This window comes from Lissotriton vulgaris, chromosome 10 (assembly GCF_964263255.1).
Source record: "Lissotriton vulgaris chromosome 10, aLisVul1.2, whole genome shotgun sequence".
Taxonomy (NCBI): domain Eukaryota; kingdom Metazoa; phylum Chordata; class Amphibia; order Caudata; family Salamandridae; genus Lissotriton; species Lissotriton vulgaris.
This window is the reverse complement of record NC_141698.1, coordinates 41,945,292-41,971,365: the sequence shown is the minus strand read 5'-3', so window position 1 is coordinate 41,971,365 and position 26,074 is coordinate 41,945,292. Positions and strand designations below refer to the sequence as shown.

At 45.1% G+C, this 26,074-nt stretch overlaps 1 protein-coding gene across 1 annotated transcript; it reads left to right on the top strand.

The window, feature by feature from the left end:
• The first annotated feature begins 2,113 nt into the window (after positions 1-2,113).
• Positions 2,114-3,067, top strand: LOC147684505 (olfactory receptor 1L6-like). The gene has a single exon (XM_086939668.1). The coding sequence runs from the start codon at positions 2,114-2,116 to the stop codon at positions 3,065-3,067; it is 954 nt and encodes a 317-aa protein (XP_086795794.1).
• The last annotated feature ends 23,007 nt before the right edge of the window (positions 3,068-26,074 follow it).

Genomic DNA, 26,074 nt, shown 5'->3' with positions numbered 1-26,074 from the left:
AAATGTCCCCTTCTCGTTGCATGATAAAATAAAGCCGTAACTGGGATGCAGAGGGCACATCAAATGCTGTGCAAGGCTCCTGTGGTGCAATGGGATCCTCACACTGCGCCAGTGACACTGCACCGACTGCACTAATGATGGCTTTGCCCCTGCACTCTTGCAGCTGTTCTGTGTCCTCTGGAGTCTACCATTGAATCTGTGGTGTCCGGGTATAGGGAACCACAATCATCTGCAATGCCAGGGTCCTCCAGCTGAGGCAGCCCTCTCTCTCCCAAGGTTGATGTATGTGCAGTGACTGCATGTGATGCTAGGAGTTCCTGGAAATTGTGACTGCAGGATGCTGCCAGCACTAGCTGTTTCACTGCAGATTGTTTGAGGGATAAACTTGCACTGACCTGAAGTCTCCTTGCCAGAGAGACCAAGCCTGTCTGATTAGAGCATTGTGGATAGTGGGATAAATGGGGGAGAGGCTCCCAATTGGCTGAAAACGTTGCTTTGTCTGGATGTCGACCGTAACCAGATCATATTCAAACACCTGTACTGGGCTTGTATCACAGTTCTCAGGACCATGTTGCAGTTGTTCCACATCTCCTAGAGCTAGCAACAAAAAAAAACAATATGCCCCTGAATACTTGCATTGTGTGTTTATGTGTACCGCCTTTATTGAGATAAGCTATCACTTCACATATAGAAGGACTGTACAAAGCTCCTAGAAGGTACATGTCATTTGCAAATCATGCATCTTGATCAGGTGTTATGATGGCGATTGGTGACGATAGTGAAGACGAGAGATGCAGTTCCAAGATGTCTCAGTCCTATGTTGTGGCGCGTTGGCTGTAAATTCAAATTGGCAATGGTAGGGAATTCCAGAGTTCATTTTTCAGTCCGGAACATTCTCCTTAAATATGCCTTTTCCTTTAATTTGTCACTGCCTTGTTTAACACCAAAATGTGTCATTTGCTGAAATGAACTTCAGAAAACAGAGTTAATGTTTCTTTCTCCGCATTGGCATATCAATGTTCCACAAAACAAGAACTTGGAGAGAAAAAGTCTCTTTACTTTTTGTGGCATGAAAAAATAGTAAAGGGGTTGTAAGGAAGATGAAGCATTAGATGTACTTTTTGAAAATAGTTCGGCTTTTGTTTGATTTAGAAGCTTCAGCAGGGAGATTTCTGACTGGGAAGATATGAAGGTGTTAGGTCCAGAGCAGATGGAAAAGAGTCTTCACGGGTGAAACAGTTACACAGAGATGGAGTGATCTACCTTAAAGTGCCTAAATGCCGTGCGACCCACTTATCGCAGCACTTTCCAAGAAAAGGGGCAAATTGCCTACCGACCTGCACCTCCGCCGTCCACAAAGTCCACCTCCTGCTTCATGTTCGAATTTGAAAACCTTCTAGAACCAGTGCTAGATGACACCATTGGTTCTTGTGCTCTACACTTCACTTTTTCTAACACTTCCTTTGTACACATCACCACTCTGGTCTGAACTCGCCCGCCGTCACTATCGTTCACACTATCACACCCACCACAGTTGTCAAATAATTTGAAATGCAGCCGAATAATGTGGTGGTATTGCAAATGGCATTTAAGGCACATGTATGATCTTCACTATGGCAGGTTTGTAGACTTGCTGTCCCATGTGCAGTGATTGGCTGCTAAATATATGTATCCTACCACTCAGACGCCTCCAGCCAGGTCCCCCACTCAACTGGGCTTCAGACTTCCTCATAGCTAAAGGCTTTGTCATCCGTGTCAATCCTCTAGTGGCGGTTGTAAATAGGATTCAATTGAACCCACTTCTATGTATTGTCTATTCTTTCTCTCCCGCTGGTGCCCACTTTAGCACTCAGAGGCCTAAATAAGGATGATACTAGCATTCACAAAACACCCTAAATAAAACAACTAAAGTAAAATGATTGCTCATGAAAGTAGTGTTTTTTGAGGTTTGACAATGTGTGATAATCTGATGGTGAGAGGATTTTAAGTGAAGATAGCGTTTGCAAGTGGGAAAAAAGTTGGCAAAGATTCTGCAGTAAGACCGTAAGGACAATGTGTTATTTTTGTTCGTTAAATGTTACATCGACTTGCTCTTTCCTAGATCCAGAATATCATGAAGTCAGAGGCCTGTGAAAATCTAACAGCAGTGACTGAATTTGTTCTCCTAGGATTGTCTGACAACCCAGGAAGTCAGGCTAGCTTGTTTGTCCTGTTCCTCGCCATTTACCTAACATCGCTGGTGGGAAACACCGTTATTATTTCAGTAACTCTTCTTGACTCTAAGTTACACACTCCTATGTATTTCTTCCTCAGAAATTTCTCCTTTGTTGATATCTGCTTCACTTCCACCACAATCCCTAAGTTGCTGGCCAACCTCCTTTCTGAGAACAAAATCATCTCCTTCTCCGAGTGTATCGCCCAGCTGTATTTCTTCTTATTTATTGGAAATACAGAAAGTTTTCTCTTGGCAGTGATGGCATATGATCGATATGTGGCCATCTGCAACCCTTTGCGCTACACCTCTATAATGACCAAGAAAACCTGTGTTCTGTCACTTATGGCCTCCTGGGCCCTCTCCTCCCTGCATTCCTTGCTTTACAGTGTGATGGCATCTAAGCTACCTTTCCTTGGCTCCAATGTAGTTCACCATTTCTTCTGTGATGTTCCACCCCTCCTCAAACTCTCTTGTGCAGACACATCTTCCTATGAACATGTCATTTTTATTGAGGGGTCCTTGGTGGTAATGTCCACAGTTGTTGTGATATTGGCCTCCTATGCCCGCATCATCTCCACCATCTTAAAGGTTCCATCCACCGCGGGGCGGTGGGCAGCCTTCTCCACGTGTTCCTCACATCTCGCAGTGGTGGCTTTGTTTTATGGGACAGATATCTTCATGTACTTCAGACCTTCGTCTCTGTACTCCCTGGATTACGACCGAGTGATCAGTGTAATGTACACTGCTGTGTCTCCAATGCTGAACCCGTTCATCTACAGCTTGAGGAACAAAGAGGTAAAGGGCGCCTTGAGAAAAGGTATCAGCAAGAAGCTGTTCAAACAATGGGAGTGAACGCCTGTCCATCAAACATGGATATGAATTAATGTTGTTGAATGATATATTTTTAACACAGCTTATTTAAGTGGAATTTGCAGACCTGATGATGGTGAACTTTGGGAATAGGCTTAAGAAAAGCATGGTAATAAACACACACAATACCCTCTTCAGGGCGTGTGCAATTGTAGGAAGCACCAACAGCGAAAAAACTGATATGTATAGGATCCTTCCAAGAAACAAGATAAATCCAATTTAGAATATCTGGATGTGTCTAACTGATTGGCTTATTCATCACACAATTATTAATAGCAGCTGTTGGTCGACAAAATATATGAATCAGACAGTAGAACTGATAATCTCAGCAACGAGCCTAGTTATAGAATATTGGTGTGCGTCTTCTCAAATAATCCCAATATGGGTACGACCCGGTTTAATCCAAATATATAGTCCCAGTCAGATAATGGAATAGTATTACATAGATGTAGTATCTGAAAAAGATACTCGGAGACTTGATTGTAATCAGTTACATTCTCGTTTTCCTGTCTACTATCTTTGGCGGATTTGGCCGAGTCGTAGGGATACTTTTTCAGATACTACATCTATGTAATACTGTTCCATTATCTGACTGGGACTATATATTTGGATTAAACCGGGTCGTACCCATATTGGGATTATTTGAGAAGACACACACCAATATTCTATAACTAGGCTCGTTGCTGAGATTATCAGTTCTACTGTCTGATTCATATATTTTGTCGACCAACAGCTGCTATTAATAATTGTGTGATGAATAAGCCAATCAGTTAGACACATCCAGATATTCTAAATTGGATGTATCTTGTTTCTTGGAAGGATCCTATACATATCAGTTTTTTCGCTGTTGGTGCTTCCTACAATTGCACACACCCTGAAGAAGTTCTGGTGGTCAGAACGAAACGCGTTGGCTGATGGTTCTTTTGAGTATAAGAAAATAATAATAAAAACTGAACTGAGAAAATATCGAGACTTCTGAATTTGGATTTTGGACTCTGAAAAATTTGAACTGATTGTTTGTGATTGGAGTGGTGCCCTAAACTGGATGATAAACACTTTGGAGTCACGTTTCACGTGAGGTGCCCCTGGACAGAGGGTACGGGTTTTCTCAAGTGGCACACTGGATTTATTTTTGGAATTATATATTACTTCTGGTTGATACGAGTTCGGTGCTATATCTCAGAGCTATATCCACTGTCTATTTGTTTGGCTTGACACACCATACCCTGTATGGATACATCAGTGAGGCTGGTCCCCAGAGAGGTATAGGGGAGATCATCCTATTTTTGCAAATGTTGACATTTATCCAATCAAATATTAAGCTGATTTTAAACATCTTCAGGTCAAATCCAAAATGTATTAATGTAAAACTTTCCTAATTACTTGACTGTTTCTGCTTGGTAATCCAGGATTCAGTGCATTCCATGATATATAGACAAGACAATAATCAGTAGTTGGAAGGGTGAAGACTAGTCCCTTCACTGTATTCTTTCTGTCTGTTTATTTCACTTTCTCTTCCCATTTGAAAATAAGACTATTTATTTTTTCATAAATCTGTTAAAGAAAACATATTATTTAAAGATATTATCTACGAATTAGTGAATTCATTGAGCTCACTTGTAGAAGGCTTGAAAAGCTAGGACCTACTGAAGAGAAGGTATGTTATAATATAAAAACAACAGTTGATGGACAGAATGCAGAACAATGTCATACATTCACCCCAGTACAGTGATCTGGGCCGAAATCCATCGGTTTATTTTGCTCACCATGCCATTCCAGTTTGAACCCAACCTCAAGGCTGATTTGCATATAGCCTGTGTCTGACCTAGGGTAGTGTGGAGTGCAAAAAAACGATGGATTTAGGCCCAGAGCTTTGTACTGGGGTCAATGTAAGACATTGTTCTGCATTCTGTCCATCAACTGTGTTTTTTGCAATTTTCACCCCGAGTGGGCTGGGTATGCTCAGACGTGAGTCCCAGGCTCTCCACATCACTGGAATTAAGCTATCCAGGCTGAAGAAGGCTGATAGCCAGAAACCGGTCCTTGGATGCTTGATTCCAGTCTAGGAAAGACATGGCTTGGTAGTTCGGGCTGGACTGTTCCCATGAGGCACAGGGTCAAGGCTGATTTGCATATAGCCAGTGTCTGACCTAGGTTGGTGTGGAGTGCAAAAAAACAATGGATTTAGGCCCAGATCTTTGTACTGGGGTGAATGTAAGACATTGTTCTGCATTCTGTCCATCAACTGTGTTTTTTGCAATTTTAACCCCGAGTGGGCTGGGTATGCTCAGACGTAAGTCCCAGGCTCTCCACATCACTGGAGTCAAGCTATCCAGGCTGAAAAAGGCTGATAGCCAGAAACCGGTCCTTGGACGCTTGATTCCGGTCTAGGAAAGACATGGCTTGGTAGTTCAGGCTGGACTGTTCCCATGAGGCACAGGGTCAAGGCTGATTTGCATATAGCCAGTGTCTGACCTAGGGTGGTGTGGAGTACAAAAAAGCAATGGATTTAGGCCCAGACCTTTGTACTGGGGTAAATGTAAGACATTGGCTGCATTCTGTCCATCAACTGTGTTTTTTTGCGGTATGTTATAATATAACATTAGTCACTGATTATGCTCTATGCTCCAGAGTTACAGCCTTAGATGCATTCCAGGCATGACACCATTTGCAGGTAATCAGCCACTGATGTTTAGAACCCATGGTACATTGTATTGAGAAAGGCTTTCAGTTTTCTGCTTAGGTATTCTCATTCTATTTTTATATATTCATGTATGTTAATAGACATTTCTCATTTATAAACCTGTGTTACATTTTGTATTCATTGTACATGTACAACATATAATGTTTGCTTGGTTGTAGTTTCATAGCATAGCATATATTTATATGTATCGTATGACTTATAATGCGTGAAAGAATTTTGTGAAGGTGCAATAGCCTTTATATGATAATATTTTAGAATGCTGTTTTTTTATCAACATTTTATTAACTAGGAATGATATCTACTGCAATTAAGGTATGTTATATTATAGCATTTGTCATTGATTATTGTTATTATTTAATTAAGAGTTTTATATAGCGCTAGCCGGATCCGAGGGTATCAGAGCGCTTTACATCAATAACTATTTACATCAAGGTAACCGGATGCAACATCTCAGTGACTGTTTAAGCATCAAGGTAACAAGATAGATCAGCTCAGGAAGGTCAGATCAAGTCAAGTCCGCGTTTGAGTACAGGAGAGGAGAGTTTGCAGGGGAGGTACAAGGAGAGGTGAGGGTGTAGATGTCTCTCGTTGGGTCCATTAGTTGAGATGCCGGTTGATTAAGAAATCTTTTAACTCTCTCTTGAAGCATGGGAAGGAGGGGTTGGTCCTCATATGTATTCGTATGGAGTTCCAGATTTATGGGGTAATGCCTGAAAAGAAGCGAGACAAAGTTTTCTGTTTGTGGGCTTAGGGCAGGATGAGAAGCATGGTATTTGAGCTTCTGAGGGTTCTTGTCTGTCCTGCCCTTTTGATTTTAGAGGTGATGTAGGTTGTTTTTCTGATGTGTAGGGCTTTATAGGTGAGACAGGTGGATTTTAAACTGCAGTGAGCTTCAATTGAGCCCATCTCATATCTTTTGGGACGGGGGAGATGTGGTCCAATTATTTTATTCCTGTGACCATTCTGGCTGCCGCGTTGAGAGTGGTTCTGATGGATGCAAGGTGGGTTTTGGCAGAGTCTGAGAGCGAGGCATTCCTATAGTCTAATCTCGACAGCACCAGCACTTGAGTGGCAGATTAGAGCTCTTCTTGCTGCAGGTAGGGTCAGTGGCGTCACTAGGGGGTGCGGGGGTGCGGACCGCACCGGGTGACACCCTCACATGGGGTGACACCATGCTACTCCCCGGCGCTGCAGACTTACTACAGCAGCTGGCTCCGTCAGATAGTCACAGTTAAATCTGTCTCTCCTATGAGACACTATGAGATGCTACAATGTTGCAATCTGCCGCTGCGACTGACCCGGCGCACCCCGGGCCCTCTGCGCGATTGTCAATCACTGAACACTTCCTGCCCTTAGCTCAACAGAGCAGAGGCGAGGGGGGGATTATCGGATGTTGGAACCTCAATTCCGGCTGCCTCCAGAACACAGGAAGGAAGTCATTAGAAGTGGCGGGGAACTGGAGAGAGGCAGAGAGTCAAGCTTTTGCTGCCTCGGGGCCTAGGGTGCGTTTAAAAATGTAATTATTACCACGGCGCCCCATACCTGTCCATGACTGACTCTCTGCATGGGCCGCCCGCGCACCAGGCAGTGTAAACATCCATATTGCAGCAGTGGGAGAGTCTGGAGACCCCCCTGCACCTCAGTGACGTGATTCCGAGACGAGCGATAGAGAGATAGAAGTAAGTAATGGCCAGGTCTAAGCGGCGCTATTACCAGTAGAACCTTGAAGTGTGTCGTTTCCTCCACTCTGCCTTAATGCACTTAGCAGATGAAAGTATATGGAGTTGGACAGTGAGGATACGGGCCTCCTTTGTAGTGTACGCACCTCAAGCTGCCTAAGCAATGACCCCACTGCCCCTGAGACCATTAGAGCCCTTTCAAAGGGTCCACTTGGCCCGTGTACGCATCTTTGCAGTGTCTCGCACTTAGCCCTGCGGGTAGTGGAAAACCCTCAAAGTGCCCACGTGACTAGGTACTCGGCAGGGCCTTTTATGATGCGTATTTAACCCCATGTGCAGGATGGCGTTTTCTCTAAGCTCCACAGCTCCTTCCTTAACACCAGAGCCCTTTCTTGGTCCCTCCAGACAAGTTCTGCAGACACACCCATCTTTGTCCGTGTATGCCGAGGGCAGAGAGAGATGGAGCTAGAGGGAGTAAGACAGAGAAAGCGAGAGCTAGAGTGAGAAAGACAGAGAGAGGTAGCTAGTCTAGTGAGAAAGACACAGATAGAGGGAGCTAGAGGGAGTAAGACAGAGAGAGGGAGACAGAGGGAGCTAGAGGCAGTAAGACAGAGAGAGAGTGAGCTAGACAGAGAGAGGGAGCTAGAGGGAGTAAGATAGAGAGGAAGGGAGCTGGAGAGCGCAAGACAGAGAGAGAGGGAGCTAGAGGGAATAAGAGAGAGGGAGCTAGAGGGAGCAAGACAGAGAAAGAGGGAGCTAGAGGGAGTAAGACAGAGAGAGAGGGAGCTAGAGGGAGTAAGACAGAGAGAGAGGCAGAAAGAGGGAGCTAGAGGGAGTAAGACAGACAGAGAGAGAAGGAGCTAGACAGAGGGAGAGGGAGCTAGAGGGAGTAAGGCAGAGAGAGAGGGAGCTAGACAGAGAGAGGGAGCTAGAGGGAGTAAGACAGTGAGAGAAGGGGCTAGAGGGAGCTAGACAGAGAGAGGGAGCTAGAAGGAGTAAGACAGAGAGAGAGGGAGACAGAGGGAGCTAGAGGAAGCAAGACAGAGAGAGGGAGCTAGAGGGAGTAAGACAGAGAGAGAGGGGGCTAGAGGGAGCTAGACAGAGAGAGGGAACTAGAAGGAGTAAGACAGAGAGAGGGAGACAGAGGGAGCTAGCGGGAGGAAGACAGAGAGAGAGGGAGCTAGAGGGAGAGAGAGAGAGAGGGAGCTAGAGGGAGGAAGACAGAGAGAGAGGGCGCTAGAGGGAGTACCACAGAGAGAGAGGGAGCTTGAGGGAGTAAGACAGAGAGAAAGGGAGCTAGAGGTAGTAAGATAGAGAGAGAGGGAGACAGAGGGAGCTAGAGGGAGCAAGAGAGGGAGATGGAGACTGAGGGAGTAAGAGAGAGAGAGGGAGCTAGAGGGAGCAAGACAGAGTGAGAGGGAGCTAGAGGGAGTAAGACAGAGAGAGAGAGAGCTAGAGGGAGCTAGAGCGAGCAAGACAGAGAGAGAGGGAGCTAGAGGGAGTAAGAGAGAGAAAGAGCTAGAGGGAGCAAGACAGAGAGAGGGAGCTAGAGGGACTAAGACGGAGAGAGAGGGAGCTAGAGGGAGTAAGACAGAGAGAGAGGGAGCTAGACGGAGCAAGACAGAGAGAGGTAGCTAGAGGGAGCAAGACAGAGAGGGAGCTAGAGGGAGTAAGAGAGAGGGAGCTAGAGGGAGTAAGACAGAGAGAGAGGGAGCTAGAGGGAGTAAGACAGAGAGAGAGGGAGCTAGAGGGAGTTAGACAGAGAGAGAGGGAGACAGGGAGCTAGAGGGAGTAAAACAGAGAGAGGGAGCAAGACAGAGAGAGGGAGCTAGAGGGAGTAAGACAGAGGGAGAGTGAGCTAGAGGGAGTAAGACAGAGAGAGAGGGGGCTAGAGGGAGTAAGACAGAGAGAGAGGGAGCTAGAGGGAGTAAAACAGAGAGGGAGCTAGAGGGAGCAAGACAGAGGGAGCGAGAGGGAGTAAGAGAGGGAGCTAGAGGGAGTAAGACAGAGAGAGAGGGAGACAGAGGGAGCAAGAGAGAGGGAGAAGGAGACTGAGGGAGTAAGAGAGAGAGAGGGAGCTAGAGGGAGCAAGACAGAGTGAGAGGGAGCTAGAGGGAGTAAGACAGAGAGAGAGAGCTAGAGGGAGCTAGAGCGAGCAAGACAGAGAGAGAGGGAGTAAGAGAGAGGGAGCTAGAGGGAGCAAGACAGAGAGAGGGAGCTAGAGGGACTAAGACGGAGAGAGAGGGAGCTAGAGGGAGTAAGAGAGAGAGGGAGCTAGACGGAGCAAGACAGAGAGAGGTAGCTAGAGGGAGCAAGACAGAGAGGGAGCTAGAGGGAGTAAGAGAGAGGGAGCTAGAGGGAGTAAGACAGAGAGAGGGAGCTAGAGGGAGTAAGACAGAGAGAGAGGGAGCTAGAGGGAGTAAGACGAGGAGAGAAAGGGAGACAGAGGGAGCTAGAGGGAGTAAAACAGAGAGAGGGAGCTAGAGGGAGCAAGACAGAGAGAGGGAGCTAGAGGGAGTAAGACAGAGGGAGAGTGAGCTAGAGGGAGTAAGACAGAGAGAGAGGGGGCTAGAGGGAGTAAGACAGAGAGAGAGGGAGACAGAGGGAGTAAAACAGAGAGGGAGCTAGAGGGAGCAAGACAGAGGGAGCGAGAGGGAGTAAGAGAGAGGGAGCTAGAGGGAGTAAGACAGAGAGAGAGGGAGCTAAGGGAGTAAGACAGAGAGGGAGACAGTGGGAGTAAGACAGGGAGAGAGGGAGCTAGACAGAGAGAGGGAGCTAGAGGGATTAAGATAGAGAGAGAGAGGGAGCTAGAGGGAGCAAGACAGAGGGAGAGGGAGCTAGAGGGAGTAAGACAGAGAGAGAGAGCTAGAGGGAGCTAGAGCGAGCAAGACAGAGAGAGAGGGAGTAAGAGAGAGAGAGGGAGCTAGAGGGAGCAAGACAGAGAGAGGGAGCTAGAGGGACTAAGACGGAGAGAGAGGGAGCTAGAGGGAGTAAGACAGAGAGAGAGGGAGCTAGACGGAGCAAGACAGAGAGAGGTAGCTAGAGGGAGCAAGACAGAGAGGGAGCTAGAGGGAGTAAGAGAGAGGGAGCTAGAGGGAGTAAGACAGAGAGAGGGAGCTAGAGGGAGTAAGACAGAGAGAGAGGGAGCTAGAGGGAGTAAGACAGAGAGAGGGGGAGACAGAGGGAGCTAGAGGGAGTAAAACAGAGAGAGGGAGCTAGAGGGAGTAAGACAGAGGGAGAGTGAGCTAGAGGGAGTAAGACAGAGAGAGAGGGGGCTAGAGGGAGTAAGACAGAGAGAGAGGGAGACAGAGGGAGTAAAACAGAGAGGGAGCTAGAGGGAGCAAGACAGAGGGAGCGAGAGGGAGTAAGAGAGAGGGAGCTAGAGGGAGTAAGACAGAGAGAGAGGGAGCTAAGGGAGTAAGACAGAGAGGGAGACAGAGGGAGACAGAGGGAGTAAGACAGGGAGAGAGGGAGCTAGAGGGATTAAGATAGAGAGAGAGAGGGAGTTAGAGGGAGCAAGACAGAGGGAGAGGGAGCTAGAGGGAGTAAGAGAGAGATAGAGGGAGCTAGAGAGAGCTAGACAGAGAGAGGGAGCTAGAGGGAGTAAGCCAGAGAGAGAGGGAGCTAGAGGGAGTAAGACAGAGAGAGAGGGAGCTAGAGGGAGTAAGACAGAGAGAGGAAGACAGAGGGAGCTAGAGGGAGCAAGACAGAGAGAGAGGGAGCTAGACAGAAAGAGGGAGTAAGAGAGAGAGGGGGAGCTAGAGGGAGCAAGACAGAGTGAAAGGGAGCTATAGGGAGTAAGACAGAGAGAGAGAGAGCTAGAGGGAGCAAAACAGAGAGAGAGGGGGCTAGAGGGAGTAAGAGAGAGAGACGGAGCTAGAGGGAGTAAGAGAGAGGGGGCTAGAGGGAGTAAGACAGAGAGAGAGGAAGTTAGAGGGAGTAAGACAGAGAGAGGGAGCTAGAGGGAGCAAGACAGAGAGAGAGAGAGGGAGCTAGAGGGAGTACAACAGAGAGAGGGAGCTTGAGGGAGTAAAAGAGAGAGAATGAGCTAGAGGGAGTAAGAGAGAGAGCAGGAGCTAGAGGGAGTAAGACAGAGAGAGGGAGCTAGAAGCAGTAAGAGAGGGAGAGAGGGAGCTAGAGGGGGCAAGACAGAGAGAGGGAGCTAGAGGGAGTAAGACAGAGGGAGAGGGAGCTAGAGGGAGTAAGACAGAGAGAGAGGGAGCTAGAGGGAGTAAGACAGAGAGGGAGGTAGAGAGGGAGCTAGAGGGAGCTAGACAGAGAGAGCGAGCTAGAGGGAGTAAGACAGAGAGAGAGGGAGACAGAGGGAGCTAGAGAGGGAGCTAGAGGGAGCTAGACAGAGAGAGGGAGCTAGAGGGAGTAAGACAGTACCTAGCGCCGTACATTTCCGACAGAGGTGGTCCATGCGGTAAGTCGTGAGGGGGTGACACCATGAGTTACCCGCACCGGGTGACACCAACCCCAGTGACGACACTGGGTAGGGTTTGATTTTGTTCGGGTTTTGTGCTATGCAAGAGGCAACCACAGACACGTTACTTTCAGGCAGAATACCGTTTGCATGAAATCAGCCACTGAGGTGGAGTAACTTATGGTGCATAATCTTTGACGGTTCTGCTTGGGTATCGCCATTGCATTACATGTATTCAAGTTTCTGAAAGCACTTTGTTGATTTATACACCTGTGCTGTATTTCTTATTGATTGCATATTTACAATACGTAATGTTTGCTTTATTATAGTTTCATACCATGTAACTGTGAAGAATTTCATGAAGGTGCAACAGACTTCATATGATATTATTTTTTCAAATGCTGTTCATGAAATCATTGTATTTTTAGTTTATTTGAACTACTACTGCAAAGAAGGTATGTTATATCATAACTTTTAACATTGAATATGTGCTGTGCTTGAGGCAATCTCAGACACATATTGTTAGTTTAGGATTATACATTGTTTAAATACAATTTAATATGCATTATTTTGCTGTTACAGCTTAACATTTTATCGGGGTCCCTCAACTTGTCTACTCAGTTCACAGATTTAAATTGCAGTTTGCATAAACAAGAGATCAGTAGGTCAAATCTTATAGATCTTTTTTGTTGCAAGTAATTGTTTCCAGACCTAGCCTGATTTTTTTTACAGTTCCTAAACAGTTAAATCCATCGCCTGTAGAGGTCCAAGTGCAACCTGTTCACTAGGATACAAACACCAGAGCACAATTCGTTGGTTCATGCACAAATTGCACAGATCTGTGTGTAATGTACAGGTCAGCGTCAAAAAGCTGGTCTTACAAACTTCCCCATGGCAGATAGCACGGTCTAGCCTGCAGGCCCTAGGCTGGAAACTCAGGGCCCGATTCACAGAATGAACTTAAGACTCAATCCTAAACTTACTACTGTTTTGGTATTCACAGTTTGCACTTACTACTTTTGGTATTCACTGAATGAACTTACTACTTTTGGCATTCACAGAATGCACTTACTACTTTTGGTATTCACAGAATGAACTTACTCCTTTCGGTATTCACAGAAGTTAGGACTCCTAACTTTAGGACTCCTAAATGCCTTCTGTGAATACCGAAAGTCTTAAAATTCGTTTTTTTCTCAATTTAGTAGTAGTAAAGTTAGGACTCCTAACTTTAGGACTCCTAAATGCCTTCTGTGAATACCGAAAGTCCTAAAATTACAATTTATCTCAATTTAGTAGTAGTAAAGTTAGGACTACTAACTTTAGGACGCCTAAATGCCTTCTGTGAATACCAAAAGTCTTAAAATTAGGATTTTTCTCAATTTAGTAGTAGTAAAGTTAGGAGTTCTAACTTTACTACTACTAAATTGAGAACAATCGTAATTTTAGGACTTTCGGTATTCACAGAAGGCTTTTAGGAGTCCTAAAGTTAGGAGTCCTAACGTCTGTGAATACCGAAATTAGTAAGTTCATTCTGTGAATACCAAAAGTAGTAAGTGCATTCTGTGAATGCCAAAAGTAGTAAGTTCATTCTGTGAATACCAAAAGTAGTAAATGCAATCTGTGAATACCAAAACAGTAGTAAGTTTAGGATTGAGTCTTAAGTTCATTCTGTGAATCAGGCCCTCAATAATGATCATCATTGCATTTAATGCATCTGCCCTCTGTGTCCAAACTCTACACATAGCTGAGACCTGAAGCCACCCCTATGATGCCTTAGCAACCATCTGCAGACTCTCAATCACTGGTGTGGAGGGACCCGTGGTAAACTGAGGTAATCTTTGTGTTTTCTGCTGATATATCCCCACTGCATTTCATCATATTTATGTATCTGAGTGCATTTTTTATCATTGAGAAACCTGTGCTGCATTAAGTACGAGTACACATATAATTTTTGTTTGATTATAATTTGATAGCATAGCATATAAGTTATTCATATATTTATTAATGTATTAATGATTTATAGTGATAGAATTTAGTGAACAGATTTCATATTCTAATAATATTTTAGAATGCTGCTCATGAAAAACCTTTATTTGTTGTTTTTGTCATCTATGAATGAGTGAATTAATTGCGCTCACACGTGGAAGCCTTGAACTAGGACCTGCTGCACAGAAGGTAAGCTAAACTATAGCAATTGCAATTCATTATGCACTATCCTTGTGGCAACCTGAGACACATTACTTTCAGGAAGAACAATGCAACAGTATATTTAAGGTTTAGGAGTAAGGTATGTTCAAGTTTAGTATTTGGTTTACATATAATATTTAATTTCAAGGGTCTTTAATTAATGTTATTGTTAGGGTTAGTATAAGAAATTGGTTACTTTTGGAATCCTACTCAAGCAGCAACTACAATTCTTATTAGAGTGAAACCCTAAATTTACCTGAGCTCAACCCTTTCTTAGCATGGCACAGAGCAGTCAGATTTAACTTAGGGGAAATCTGTAAAGAGGAGAAAACACAACACAAGAAATTTCCTATACCAATTCAGAAAAATAGAGTAAAATATGCCAAACATTATCAGACCAAAACAAAAAAAATTCAATCAGTAGAACTGTAGATATGCAATTTTCAAGATTTCTGTAAATATAGTGCCTAGAAGCAAAAAGTACCAAATGTGGTTAGCTGGTCGAGGCAGACGTGAACAAAGTTACAAATTCAGGTCAAACACGATGGAGTTAGGGCCAGATACAGGGTAAAGTTAGGGCCGCTGACCAATAGTTCCTTAAATCCTGGTTCCGGAGCATTCCGAGGTCCCACGTTCAATGCATTGCTCAGCGTCAGATCTGAGGAGCTCTAAGGCTGCAATGATAGGTCTTACATCATCGTTAAGCATGGGTGGAATTTTGCGAATTTGCGATACGCGAATACGCGTGAATTCGAAATCGCTATTCACAAAAATCTGCGAGCTTGCAAATTTTTTTTTTTGGGCGAGTTCGCGAGATTTTTTTACCAGTTCAGCAACGAGAACTTGCGCATGCGGTCGCAACAGTCGCAAACATGTTGTTTCCACTTAACCAGCCTGCGCGTGATTCCTTTTTCCTGTTTCGGGTCGCAATGACGTGTTCGCGTTCGCAATTTCCTGTTTTGGGTCGCAATGATGTGTTCGCGCTTTTGCAATTTCCTGTTTCGGGTCACAATGACGTGTTCGCGATCGCGGCGTCGCTCGGCCAGCTACTAAAATCTCGCAGTGCACGCGAACAGGGAGGAAAACTCATCAGCGAACGCAGAATCATGGTAAGTCAATGCCGCGCGCGCGAGATTGTATTTTTGAAGCGCGAACAAGAAAAAAAAATCAGCCAACTCGCGAATTGCTGATTTTTAGGCAATTTCACGTGATTCGCGGATCGCGAAATTGCCCAAAAATTCGCAAATTCCGCGAGCGGAACAAATTTTCCACCCATACTTAATCATCATCAAGGAGGCAGTCAATGACCGGCTTGCGATGTGAAGTTCTGCGTCATGGATGCTTTGTGTACTGTATGGAAAAGAAGAAGCTGTGGGGCTTGCAATGTGAAGTCCTGTGTCATCATTGAGGATTCTGTAGATGAGAGGAATAATGCCTGCATAAAGTATGTGTCATGTATCAGCAGTTATGATGAGGCTGCAGCCCCGAATGCAAAGTCCTGAGTCTTGGTTATGTTGCACAGCGGTTCCAATGAGGAGGTTCTGAGAGGCGATGCATCGAGCAGTCGCTCTGGCACAGAATATCTGAGAGGTGATGTGTCAGGCTGTGCTGGTTCAGCTGGTACCACAGTTGGGCTGGCAGAGCGCTTTAAGTTCAGTTCCAAGGCTCCAGGACTATGATGGCATCACTTGGGTGACCGAGACTAATGGCTGGCAGATTCTAGTTGCTGGAGTTCAAGGCGAATGAAGCCTGTTTTGTCCCTGAGGATTCTGCTCAGAAGGCCAGTAAGCTGGCCCTTGGAGTCACTCTGACAGTCCTGGGTTTGGTAAGCAGGTCCAGTCCTTCATACAGGCAGTAGTGTAGCAGGCAGAATGCAGCAGGACAGGGCAGGAGAGCAGCAAAGTGGCAGTCCATCTTTCAGAGCAGCACAACAGTCTTTATGAGTCTTCCACAGGTGTAGATGTGTACTGAAGTGTTGGGGTTAGAAATAAATTCTGGAGGTTTCCTTTTTTTGTGTGGAGTTTTTATATAGCACAAACTAGACCCTAAAGGTATCAGAGCACTTTACATGAGCTATATCTGTAACAAGAGGGGAGAGAGAGACTATAGTGGATTCATTCTCCCTGGGCAACGTAGATAAACAAAATAGAATCCACTAGGGATCAGGAGTGTGGTCCCTACTATGGTTGGGAGCACACAGTGTTGTTTTAATACCCCTCACACACCAAAAGGACCCTTGGTGTCATTCTACCATCATTGGGGTCTTCGGACCCCTCTATGGAATGCGGCGTGCTGCGACCAAACGTTTGCGCGGGAGCACTTTTATGGTGTAAACTATGTGTGGTGGTGAGTGGGATATAGAACGTGAGTGGTGGAGTGGTGAAAGTGATGTTAAAAATTACCTGGCTCGTGGGGTTAAAAAAGTTTAATCAAGCCCCCGGCTGGTGATATTAAAAACGTGCTTGGCGAGGTAGTTGCTGTATAATTAAGTACAGCTACCTCTCTTGATACGGTGTCATTACAGGGGCATATGACATCACACTTACATTACTCAGTGACAATAGGGCAAAGCAAAGCCTAAACAGAGCCTTACCTGAAACTTATGAGGAGCGAGGCAAAAGAGGTCACGGGCGCCAGAAGCACCACGCCAAACGACAGCTGACACCGACACCACCAGCCGCGCCGCCGCTCCGGGACTTCAGATCCCGGCAGCCTTCGCGGCGGCCCGTTCCCTGACACGCTAGACGTGCCAGGAGGGGCGATAAAAACAGCGAGCCCTCGGTGGAGCGGGGGAAGCAAAGCAAAGCCTAAACAGAGCCTTACCTGAAACTTACGAGGAGCGAGGCACAAGAGGTCACGGGCGCCAGAAGCACCAGGCCAAACGACAGCTGACACCGACACCGCCAGCCGCGCCACCGCTCCGGGACTTCAGATCCCGGCAGCCTTCGCGGCGGCGCGATCCCTGACACGCTAGACGTGCCAGGAGGGGCGATAAAAACAGCGAGCCCTCAGTTGAGCGGGGGAAGCAAAGCAAAGCCTAAACAGAACCTTACCTGAAACTTACGAGGAGCGAGGCACAAGAGGTCACGGGCGCCAGAAGCACCACGCCAAACGACAGCTGACACCGACACCACCAGCCGCGCCGCTGCTCCGGGACTTCAGATCCCGGCAGCCTTCGCGGTGGCGCGTTCCCTGACACGCTAGACGTGCCAGGAGGGGCGATAAAAACAGCGAGCCCTCGGTGGAGCGGGGGAAGCAAAGCAAAGCCTAAACAGAGCCTTATCTGAAACTTACGAGGAGCGAGGCACAAGAGGTCACGGGCGCCAGAAGCACCACGCCAAACGACAGCTGACACCGACACCACCAGCCGCGCCGCCGCTCCGGGACTTCAGATCCCGGCAGCCTTCGCGGCGGCGCGTTCCCTGACACGCTAGACGTGCCGTGCCAGGAGGGGCGATAAAAACAGCGAGCCCTCGGTGGAGCGGGGGAAGCAAAGCAAAGCCTAAACAGAGCCTTACCTGAAACTTACGAGGAGCGAGGCACAAGAGGTCACGGGCGCCAGAAGCACCACGCCAAACGACAGCTGACACCGACACCACCAGCCGCGCCGCCGCTCCGGGACTTCAGGTCGCGGCAGCCTTCGCGGCGGCGCGTTCCCTGACACGCTAGACGTGCCAGGAGGGGCGATAAAAACAGCGAGCCCTCAGCGTCGCGGGACGCGAGCGGGACGCCCGGGGCTAAGCCCGGGCAAAGGGCGGGCCCTCTGTGGCCCTCAGAGGCCTGAGGAGCCTGGCCTGGGCCACCACCCCTGCTCAATTTTCTTCAGCCCAAGTAAAGTCCGGATAAAGAAACTGTAAGTTTGCTTATATCTAATAATACGACATTGGGATGTTTGTCATTCATTGTTAAGCCCTAAGTATATGGACCTGTCATTACACTGCTAACTTTTTAAAAGGTCATTTGAGATTAGCATTGGGATCCGCCATGAATTGTTGGGAAACCAGAAGCATGGCTGTTGCAGGAGCAAAAAAATTAACCGGGACTTTGGACGACTTTATTGTTCGTACCCATGCATTAATCGATGAGGGGATAATATTAATGGACAGGAGGGTGTCCCAAGACCTAGCGATGGCTAAGAGATCTTCTCTAGGGCCTATTGCCCAGGCATGCACGCCTAACACCGAATCCCGCCCCAATACCCTTGCCATGGTACATAACATCGGGGATACCGGGGATTCTGACGTCTTAATCTCACAACAAGACTTGGAAGCCACCCCGAATCTCAATCTTCTGACAGAGAGTGACCCAGATAGAAATGAGTCAGACAATCCACCTTCGGCAAGTGCCACACTTCAAAGGGGTCTGAAAGAAGGAGCTATCCCTAAACAAAAGGTCAACAAATCTACCACCCTTAAAGGGAAAAAAGCACAAACTGCCCACAACCGAGGCAACACTATCATAGACCCGGCAATAGTGAATAATAACCCGACAGACTGTGCAAATGATACAGGGGGGGCGCACCCAACAAAAGTCGGCTTGCCTCTAAGTCTTCCAGACGACACCATTATTGATAACAGTCTGGAGGAAATCCTGGAACTTAGTGGTGGTGTCACTAATCCAGCCAAATATAGCCAAGATGGGAGCGGGTTAATTACGAATAATAATAACATTTTTAATATGTTGAAAGTCTTACTCGAACCCATAGAGGCTAGATTACGCTGCCTAGAAACTATCTTGAAAAATATCCATAAAGATATAAGTGCCCCAAGTTTTACCTTGAATCCTAAGACACCCCATGTTGCGAATACAGTTAGCAAGCCAGCTAATAAGTCATCCTTGGCTGGAAAAAACGTCACTGTGGCTAAGAACAATGCTCCCAAGAACCCTAGTAACACTCCAAATCTGGCTATCACTAAAGTAAAGACCCCTGTCCCAATACAATCAGAGAATTCAAATAATTCTAAATTAACTCCCCAAGTTAAATCTAATGATCCCACTCCGCTGACCACAAATCCCGACCTGGCCCCTAGAGTTAAGGTAGTGGCACGCAGAAACATCCATCTCCCCCCAGACGCCTGTCCCTACATAGTGATTCTCACTGGAGTCACTGAAATCTCACCACCTGAAGTAGAATCCTACCAGGCCTTGAAAAATAAAGTGTGCCACTGGCTCTCCAAAAACCATCCCCTACCACCAAACATTCCAAGTAATATTCTAATGGTGGAGAGAACCCCATGGGTGGGAGGGAATAGAAAAAATCTACAGGAGGATTGTGTTGTGGTCACTTCCGAGAATACACAGGTGGTAGAACACATATGCAGAGGATCCTCTAGATATCAAGCAAGTACGGTCACTGCTAGGCCCCTCTCTTACTTCTACTTACCGGGGAATCAAGTAGATCAAAGATGGAGTTGGTTAAGGGGCCCACAAGACCAAAAGTTCAGGCAGAGGTTTAACCTCCCATGGGAGGCTCAACCTTATGGCTGGGATGAGGGTGGAGACGAGGATTGGAACTTGGTTAGGAGAAGAAGAGGCAGACCGCTCCAAGGTGGGTTTGTCGCAGGGCCACTAAATAGTCACCCACATTATTACCACCAGACTGTAAATGGGTACGATAATCACTTTAACTTCCCAACTGCTAACCACTATGAATGCCTGTCAACCACGGACTGGGTTGACTGACAAAAACAGGGCCTGCCAACTGGACAGAGGACTCATACTCTCCTCACCCCTCTGGAAAAGGAAAATAGCATTCCGGACATGCAGAACTTACATTTAATTCTAACTTCTGACAAGGGTCTTGTAGCTGCTGAGGTTAGGGTGACGCATAACCCCCAAAAAACATTTTGTAAAATCCTTACTTGGAATGTGGCGGGGATAACTGCTAAGGCCCTAGAACCTGTTTGGCAGGGTTTTGTTAAACAATATGATATACTGGCCTTCCAAGAAACTTGGGATAAATCAACCTGTTTTTCTCTGGATGGCTTTCACAGTTTCTCCACCCCAGCAGTACCGGGTGTAAGAGGGAGAGCTAAGGGAGGCTTACTCACACTGTTTTCACTCAACCTGGTTGGCGTTTTTAAAAAAATTGAACCTGCTCCTACGAACACGCTTATCATTGAGTGGGCCATTTCGGACCATCAAACGTTTTTATTCATTAATTTTATAATTCCAGGGAGGGCTCTCTAGTAAATGAGCACCTGATCGCCCTGCTAGGTTTTTTGTCAGTCTATAAACACGATTGCACTTCCATCCCAGAGATGGTTATCCTGGGCGATTTTAATATTCACCCCTGTGAGGGGGATTGTTATAATGACACATATGGAGGTTTACCGGCCGAGGGGATTCCCCACTTCGAACACACTAAGGAGGGCGAGGGGCTTGAGAATCTTCTTGCCAACTTAAATCTATTTGAACCAGGCCTTGGGAATAATGAGACCAGAGTGCCCACATTTATTGGGAGAGATGCAAATACTATTATTGACTACATTTTTGTATCACCTGGGGTGCTAGTAAAAGCTCGGGAATACAGGGTAGAGACCGCTATTTTCAGCGATCACAACCCTGTTTTATTGACCGTGGATCTGGGTTGTTTTTTGACTGGAAGAGACACAGGTGTGGTTGCCCCAAGAGACCTTTCAAGTAAGGAGCAGGGCAGGAGGATAAAATGGGAGAAGATCGTTCCAGAAAACTTCTTCCAAACATTAGCACAGGAAACCGAGGCAAAGATGGCAGTTTGCCTTGATCCTACTTCACTCGGGCCTGATGTTGTGGCTGCTTACGTTGAGATTTGCTCCAGGATCTCCAAGAACTTAGAGTCCAAGAACGCTCACAAGGTATCAAGAAGACATACAAATGGTTTGATAAGGAATGCTCGCTCATGCATAGTGCCTTACTGAAAGCACTCAAACACAGACCTAGAGATAAGATTCTTGTGGCGAGCCTCCGAAAGGATTACAAACTTGCACTTGCCAAGCGTAAGAAACAAATCAAGGAGGAAGCCTGGGACAAACTTTTATCCACAGACGTACTGAGAGATAGTAAAGCATTTTGGGCCATTATTAATCAACCTTTTTTCACCGAGGATGGGAAAACAGATATGGACTGTGTGATCGAAGACGAAAGTTGGCTTAACTATTTTAAACAAATCTATGAAACTGAGGTAGGGGTCCCAACTTCCCCAGTTACAGCGCCTCCTCGAGACACCATGACCATGAAATTCACCATCTCCGAGGTCGAAAGGGCGATCAAAGATACAAGCAAACATAAGGCCCCTGGACCCGATGGGGTCCCTGCTGATCTTTACATCCAGTATCCTCAATTTTGGTCCAAAATACTAACTAATGTCTTTAATGCTATACCATCAGCAGGCTTCCCATCTTCCTGGTCCACCTCTATTATTGTCCCGATCTTTAAGAAGGGGAACAGGGGGGATCCTGCCTGCTACAGGCCAATCTCCTTGTTGGACTCTGCTGTTAAAATCTTGGGCAGAGTCATTCTACAAAGACTTGGGGATTGGCTTGAGGGGAGCGGGGTTCTCTCTGACCTCCAGTATGGTTTTAGAGCACATAGGGGGACCATGGACCAATGTTTAAATCTTCACCTCATTATTAGTAAATACACAGTGGTGAAGGAAGGGTTATTATATTTAGGTTTCATGGATTTATCCTCCGCATTTGATTTAGTTAACCGCTCTAAACTATGGCTTATTTTGCGGGACATGGGTTTGGACATTACCTTGGTTAATTTTTTACACGATCTTCATCAGGACTTGTCCGCTTCTGTTAGGGTAACAAGGGACGGGAGGTGCACTGAGCAATTCAGATCAGGGAGAGGGGTCAGACAAGGTTGTATTCTGGCCCCTCTCCTATTTACACTCTATATCAATTCCTTGGGTAAATCTTTGAATTTAGCCACCCTGGACGTTCCGCGTATGGGAGAGTCATCCATCAAAGTCCTCCTGTACACGGATGACGCCGTCCTACTTGCTCGCACAGGCACTGGCTTACAAAGACTGCTAGACCACTTTGGATCCTTCATGGAAGCCTTGGATTTAAAAATTAATACATCAAAATCCCACGTTATGGTAACTGGTCCTCGCAAGAAAAGCATGAAGATCAAAACTTTTAGATGTAATGAAACACCAATCTCCAGGGTACCTTTTTTCTGTTATTTAGGTGTTACATTTGATGAAAGAGGGACCTGGGGGCCTCAGCTGAAACTTAAAGGCAATGGGGTTGTTAGATCCACCACAGGACTCATGAACTTCTCTAAAAGACTTGGCTCGAGACCCATGGAGGCCATGATGCGCATTTATAAATCAAAATGTTTAGCAATTGCATCTTATGGGGCTGATATTTGGGGCTATGTACCATCACCAGGCATTCAAATTATTGAAAATAATTTTATACGATCTCTTTTGTCACGCCCAAAGTCATCCCCTACTTTTTCAATCCATCGTGAAGTGGGCCTGGGATATATTACTGACCTCCTTAAAATGACCCCCTTGTTACGATGGATTAAAACCTGGACAAACGAGGAGATTACGCTGAACCAATTTATACTCAATGACTGTTTGGCCTTGGACAAAGCGGATAGTATACCCTGGCTTGCGTATGTTAGAGCGGCATGCGTAAGGCTGGGGCGTCCGGACATGTATTTATCACCACAGGGCCTCAGGAAAGAGGATGTAGGGGGGGTTAAGTCACATTTCCGAAACATGTTGGAGGTAGAAAGGGAGGAGGTTGAACTCAGTAAACCAATGGTGAGATCAATATACCAATTATCAATCTCCCCAGTCATGGAACCTTATTTAAAATATGTGACTAAACCATACCATCGTTTTCTTTTACTTAGGTTCAGGTTCAATCTCATTCACCTTGTGCTTGGTGCCTACACAAAGTGGGGGACCCCAGAAAACATCCCTCCCTGTACCTGTGACAGTTTTTCAACACAGGACACGCTTCATCTAGTGATGTTTTGTGAACACTACTTGGTGCCCCGAAAAAAATTCCTATACCCAATTCTGAAAGATCTTAACTTTGTCCAGGTGAGGCCTGCTCTTCTATATTTGCAAATGCTTAATTCTGTGCAGGTCACATTTAGTGTAGCCAGTTTTTTGGTAGCGGCAGCTCGAATAAATAAATTAAGACTCGCCCAGACGATCATATAACTAGGCCGATAATCTTTCAACTACTCTTTGGGAAAATGTATTATGAATAGTGGGAGACAGGGTTGGCCTCTTTTAATCTACATTGTTTAGCATTTACTCTTTGTATCAAAGATTTTAATTGTTTTAAGTATGAACGTATGAATTGCAATCTTGTGTATATTTGTATATCTGTAATTTTTATTTTGTATAAGGTATGTGGGTATAAAAATGAATTGTGTATTGCTTTTATGGTTTTAATTAACCGAAATAAAGATATTTGACTGCCTGACTGACTGACAATAGGGCAGGTGTGATAGCATGCATGCAAGCAACGATAATTAATAATAATGGTGAGGTGTACTAATTAACTTGGGGCGTAGTTCACATAGTAGCGCTACGCGTAGCTACACGAAGTGCACTTCGCACTACACAAGCTATGCATAGCTACCCAAACTGCGTAGTGCACTGTGCAAAATGCTGTTCGCACTGATTGCACAGTGCCGGATGCTGGTCTTAGTTAACTAGGTAGCATTTTGGTGATATTTTGAAGGTGCTCAGGAGACTTCTAGTTCTTGTTTCAAGGTATATGGGTGCCATGAGTTTGTCAAACCTACATGTGATTGAGCTGCATTGTGGTTTGTGGGCACTTGGATAGGCAGGGCACACAGCCTAGTGGGTGATAAGAATCTAAAACAGGTACATACACGTATATTTGGTTCTCATTAGCAAAGGTTGCCTGTGAATTTCCGAGGAGGAGTCATCATAAATTCATAGTCCTCCAGGGAGCTGGTATAACGGAGAGAGAGATGAATGGTGCAAGGCCCTTAGCCTTTGGGGAACCCTACAGCTAACAGAGAAGGCAAGTAGCCACACTTTAGGAATTTATTTTCTTATTTATTAAGTCTGTCTAACTCCAACAATGATCTTTTCTGGAGGTGCCTATTCCCTATGACGTTATGAGACCCATGTAATTGTGACTCTGGCTTTAATAAAACAAATGGCCTGCTACCTTTCTTCTGACCTGTTTCATCCAGATATCTAACACTCTCCCAAACTCTCTCTGGTCCACTTCATAATATCCTTTATTAAAAAAAATCTTAAGATGAGGATACTCTAACCAAATCAGTCCTTACAAATATTTAATGATAAGTTATGTTGTTATCTTTAGTCAATATAACATTATTTTTACCTTTAATTAATGGCTTCTACCTTGTAACTCATTCTATGTTGACACTAATGCAAATTCAGCTATCTTAGTACATGATTTGCTTCTTATTAGTTCAACTGTATTTCTTTTACCAATCCCTACATTTCTTCCTGCTGTTGTTTTTTGTGCTCAAATATTTCATTTTAATGTATAGCTAGCAATAACATATAAAAGAGAAAAACATAAACAACAAAAGAAAGAAATACGCAAAGAAATATAGAGTGAGAACTAATATAGGAAATATACTATTCAGAGTATGAGTTCATGTTTAGCATTAAAGCCCATGAATATTGTTATGTGGAGCAAAGACACATCAATGGACAATAGCATCAAAGGGATTATATCCAGTGTAACTAAGAAAAATAAATAACAACTTGAGAAACGATTAACTACTTTAGTTGACAGAATTATGTAACATGCAGGTTGAACTAGAGGTCTGGGAAGTAATTAATGATCTCCATGTAGGGGCTTGTCAAGCAGAGATTCAAGATGTGTAAAGAAGATGGGTACAGTTGATGAGTAAGTAGTAGGTTTATTGTAGAGCAAGTGTGCAGCATTTAAACACCATCAGTATCTCCTTCGACTGTCGCTGCCACTCCGGTTCATCCACACATTCCAGAACCCATGGTAACCTAGATACCACATCTCCCATTCTTAATCATGTAACATTAATTGACTTAACCAACTAAGATAATAAAAGCAAGGGGAAGAATGTAAGGGATACATGCAAAATGGTAAAGGACTTCAGTGCGATAATACAAAACAGCATAAGTGCAACAATCCAAAACAGCAATGCTGCTGCATGCATTAGCCCCACTTATCCCGTCCCTAACACAAAAAAATAATATAACAAATCCAAAATGCCTACCATAAGTTACACTGTATTAAGATATGGAACATTTCCACAAACTATTAGCCCAATGAAAATTGCAATTAACTACATTGAAATGATATAGAACATTGTACTAATGACACCCAGTCTACACATATTTATATGTAATAGGTGGCCTCCTTTAATATAAAACATACCTGTGTTGCATTGTCTCATTAGAAATCATTAAGCCTTTTAGGCAACACCACAGGTCTTCCAGCACTAGTAGACAACCTTTCACCACTAAACGTATTTGTGCTAGCAATAGTAATGCGAGTAGTGACATTCTTCCTTCTTGTTAGAGTAGTTGAATTAGGCATCCAGTCTACAGTACCCACATTATCCTTACATCATTTCTACACGCACTCATTAGAATAAGGGGTGCTACCACACATTCCTTTGTTGTGCTACCAATTCAAAACTTTGATCCACCTCAATATTTTTCTAAAATATCAAACCTTTTTGTTGCTCAACAAGGCAGATTTTGCATAAACTTCTTCACTTTATAGGAGTTCTGGAAATTAGCTGCTCCACTTCTTGGTTTTGTAGCCCAATTTTACTGTCACCCAATCACTAGGTACTAACTAAGTATACATTCTTCACTCCATTCCTCTCTGTTTTGTTGTTGAATATCTTTATTCGGTAAAATGTGTTCACCATAAAAGAATACATATACACAATAAATATACAATTCCCCCGCTAAAAAACAGTGATAAAATTTAGCAGCATGATTAATATAGACCTGGGACGAAGCATGCTCAACA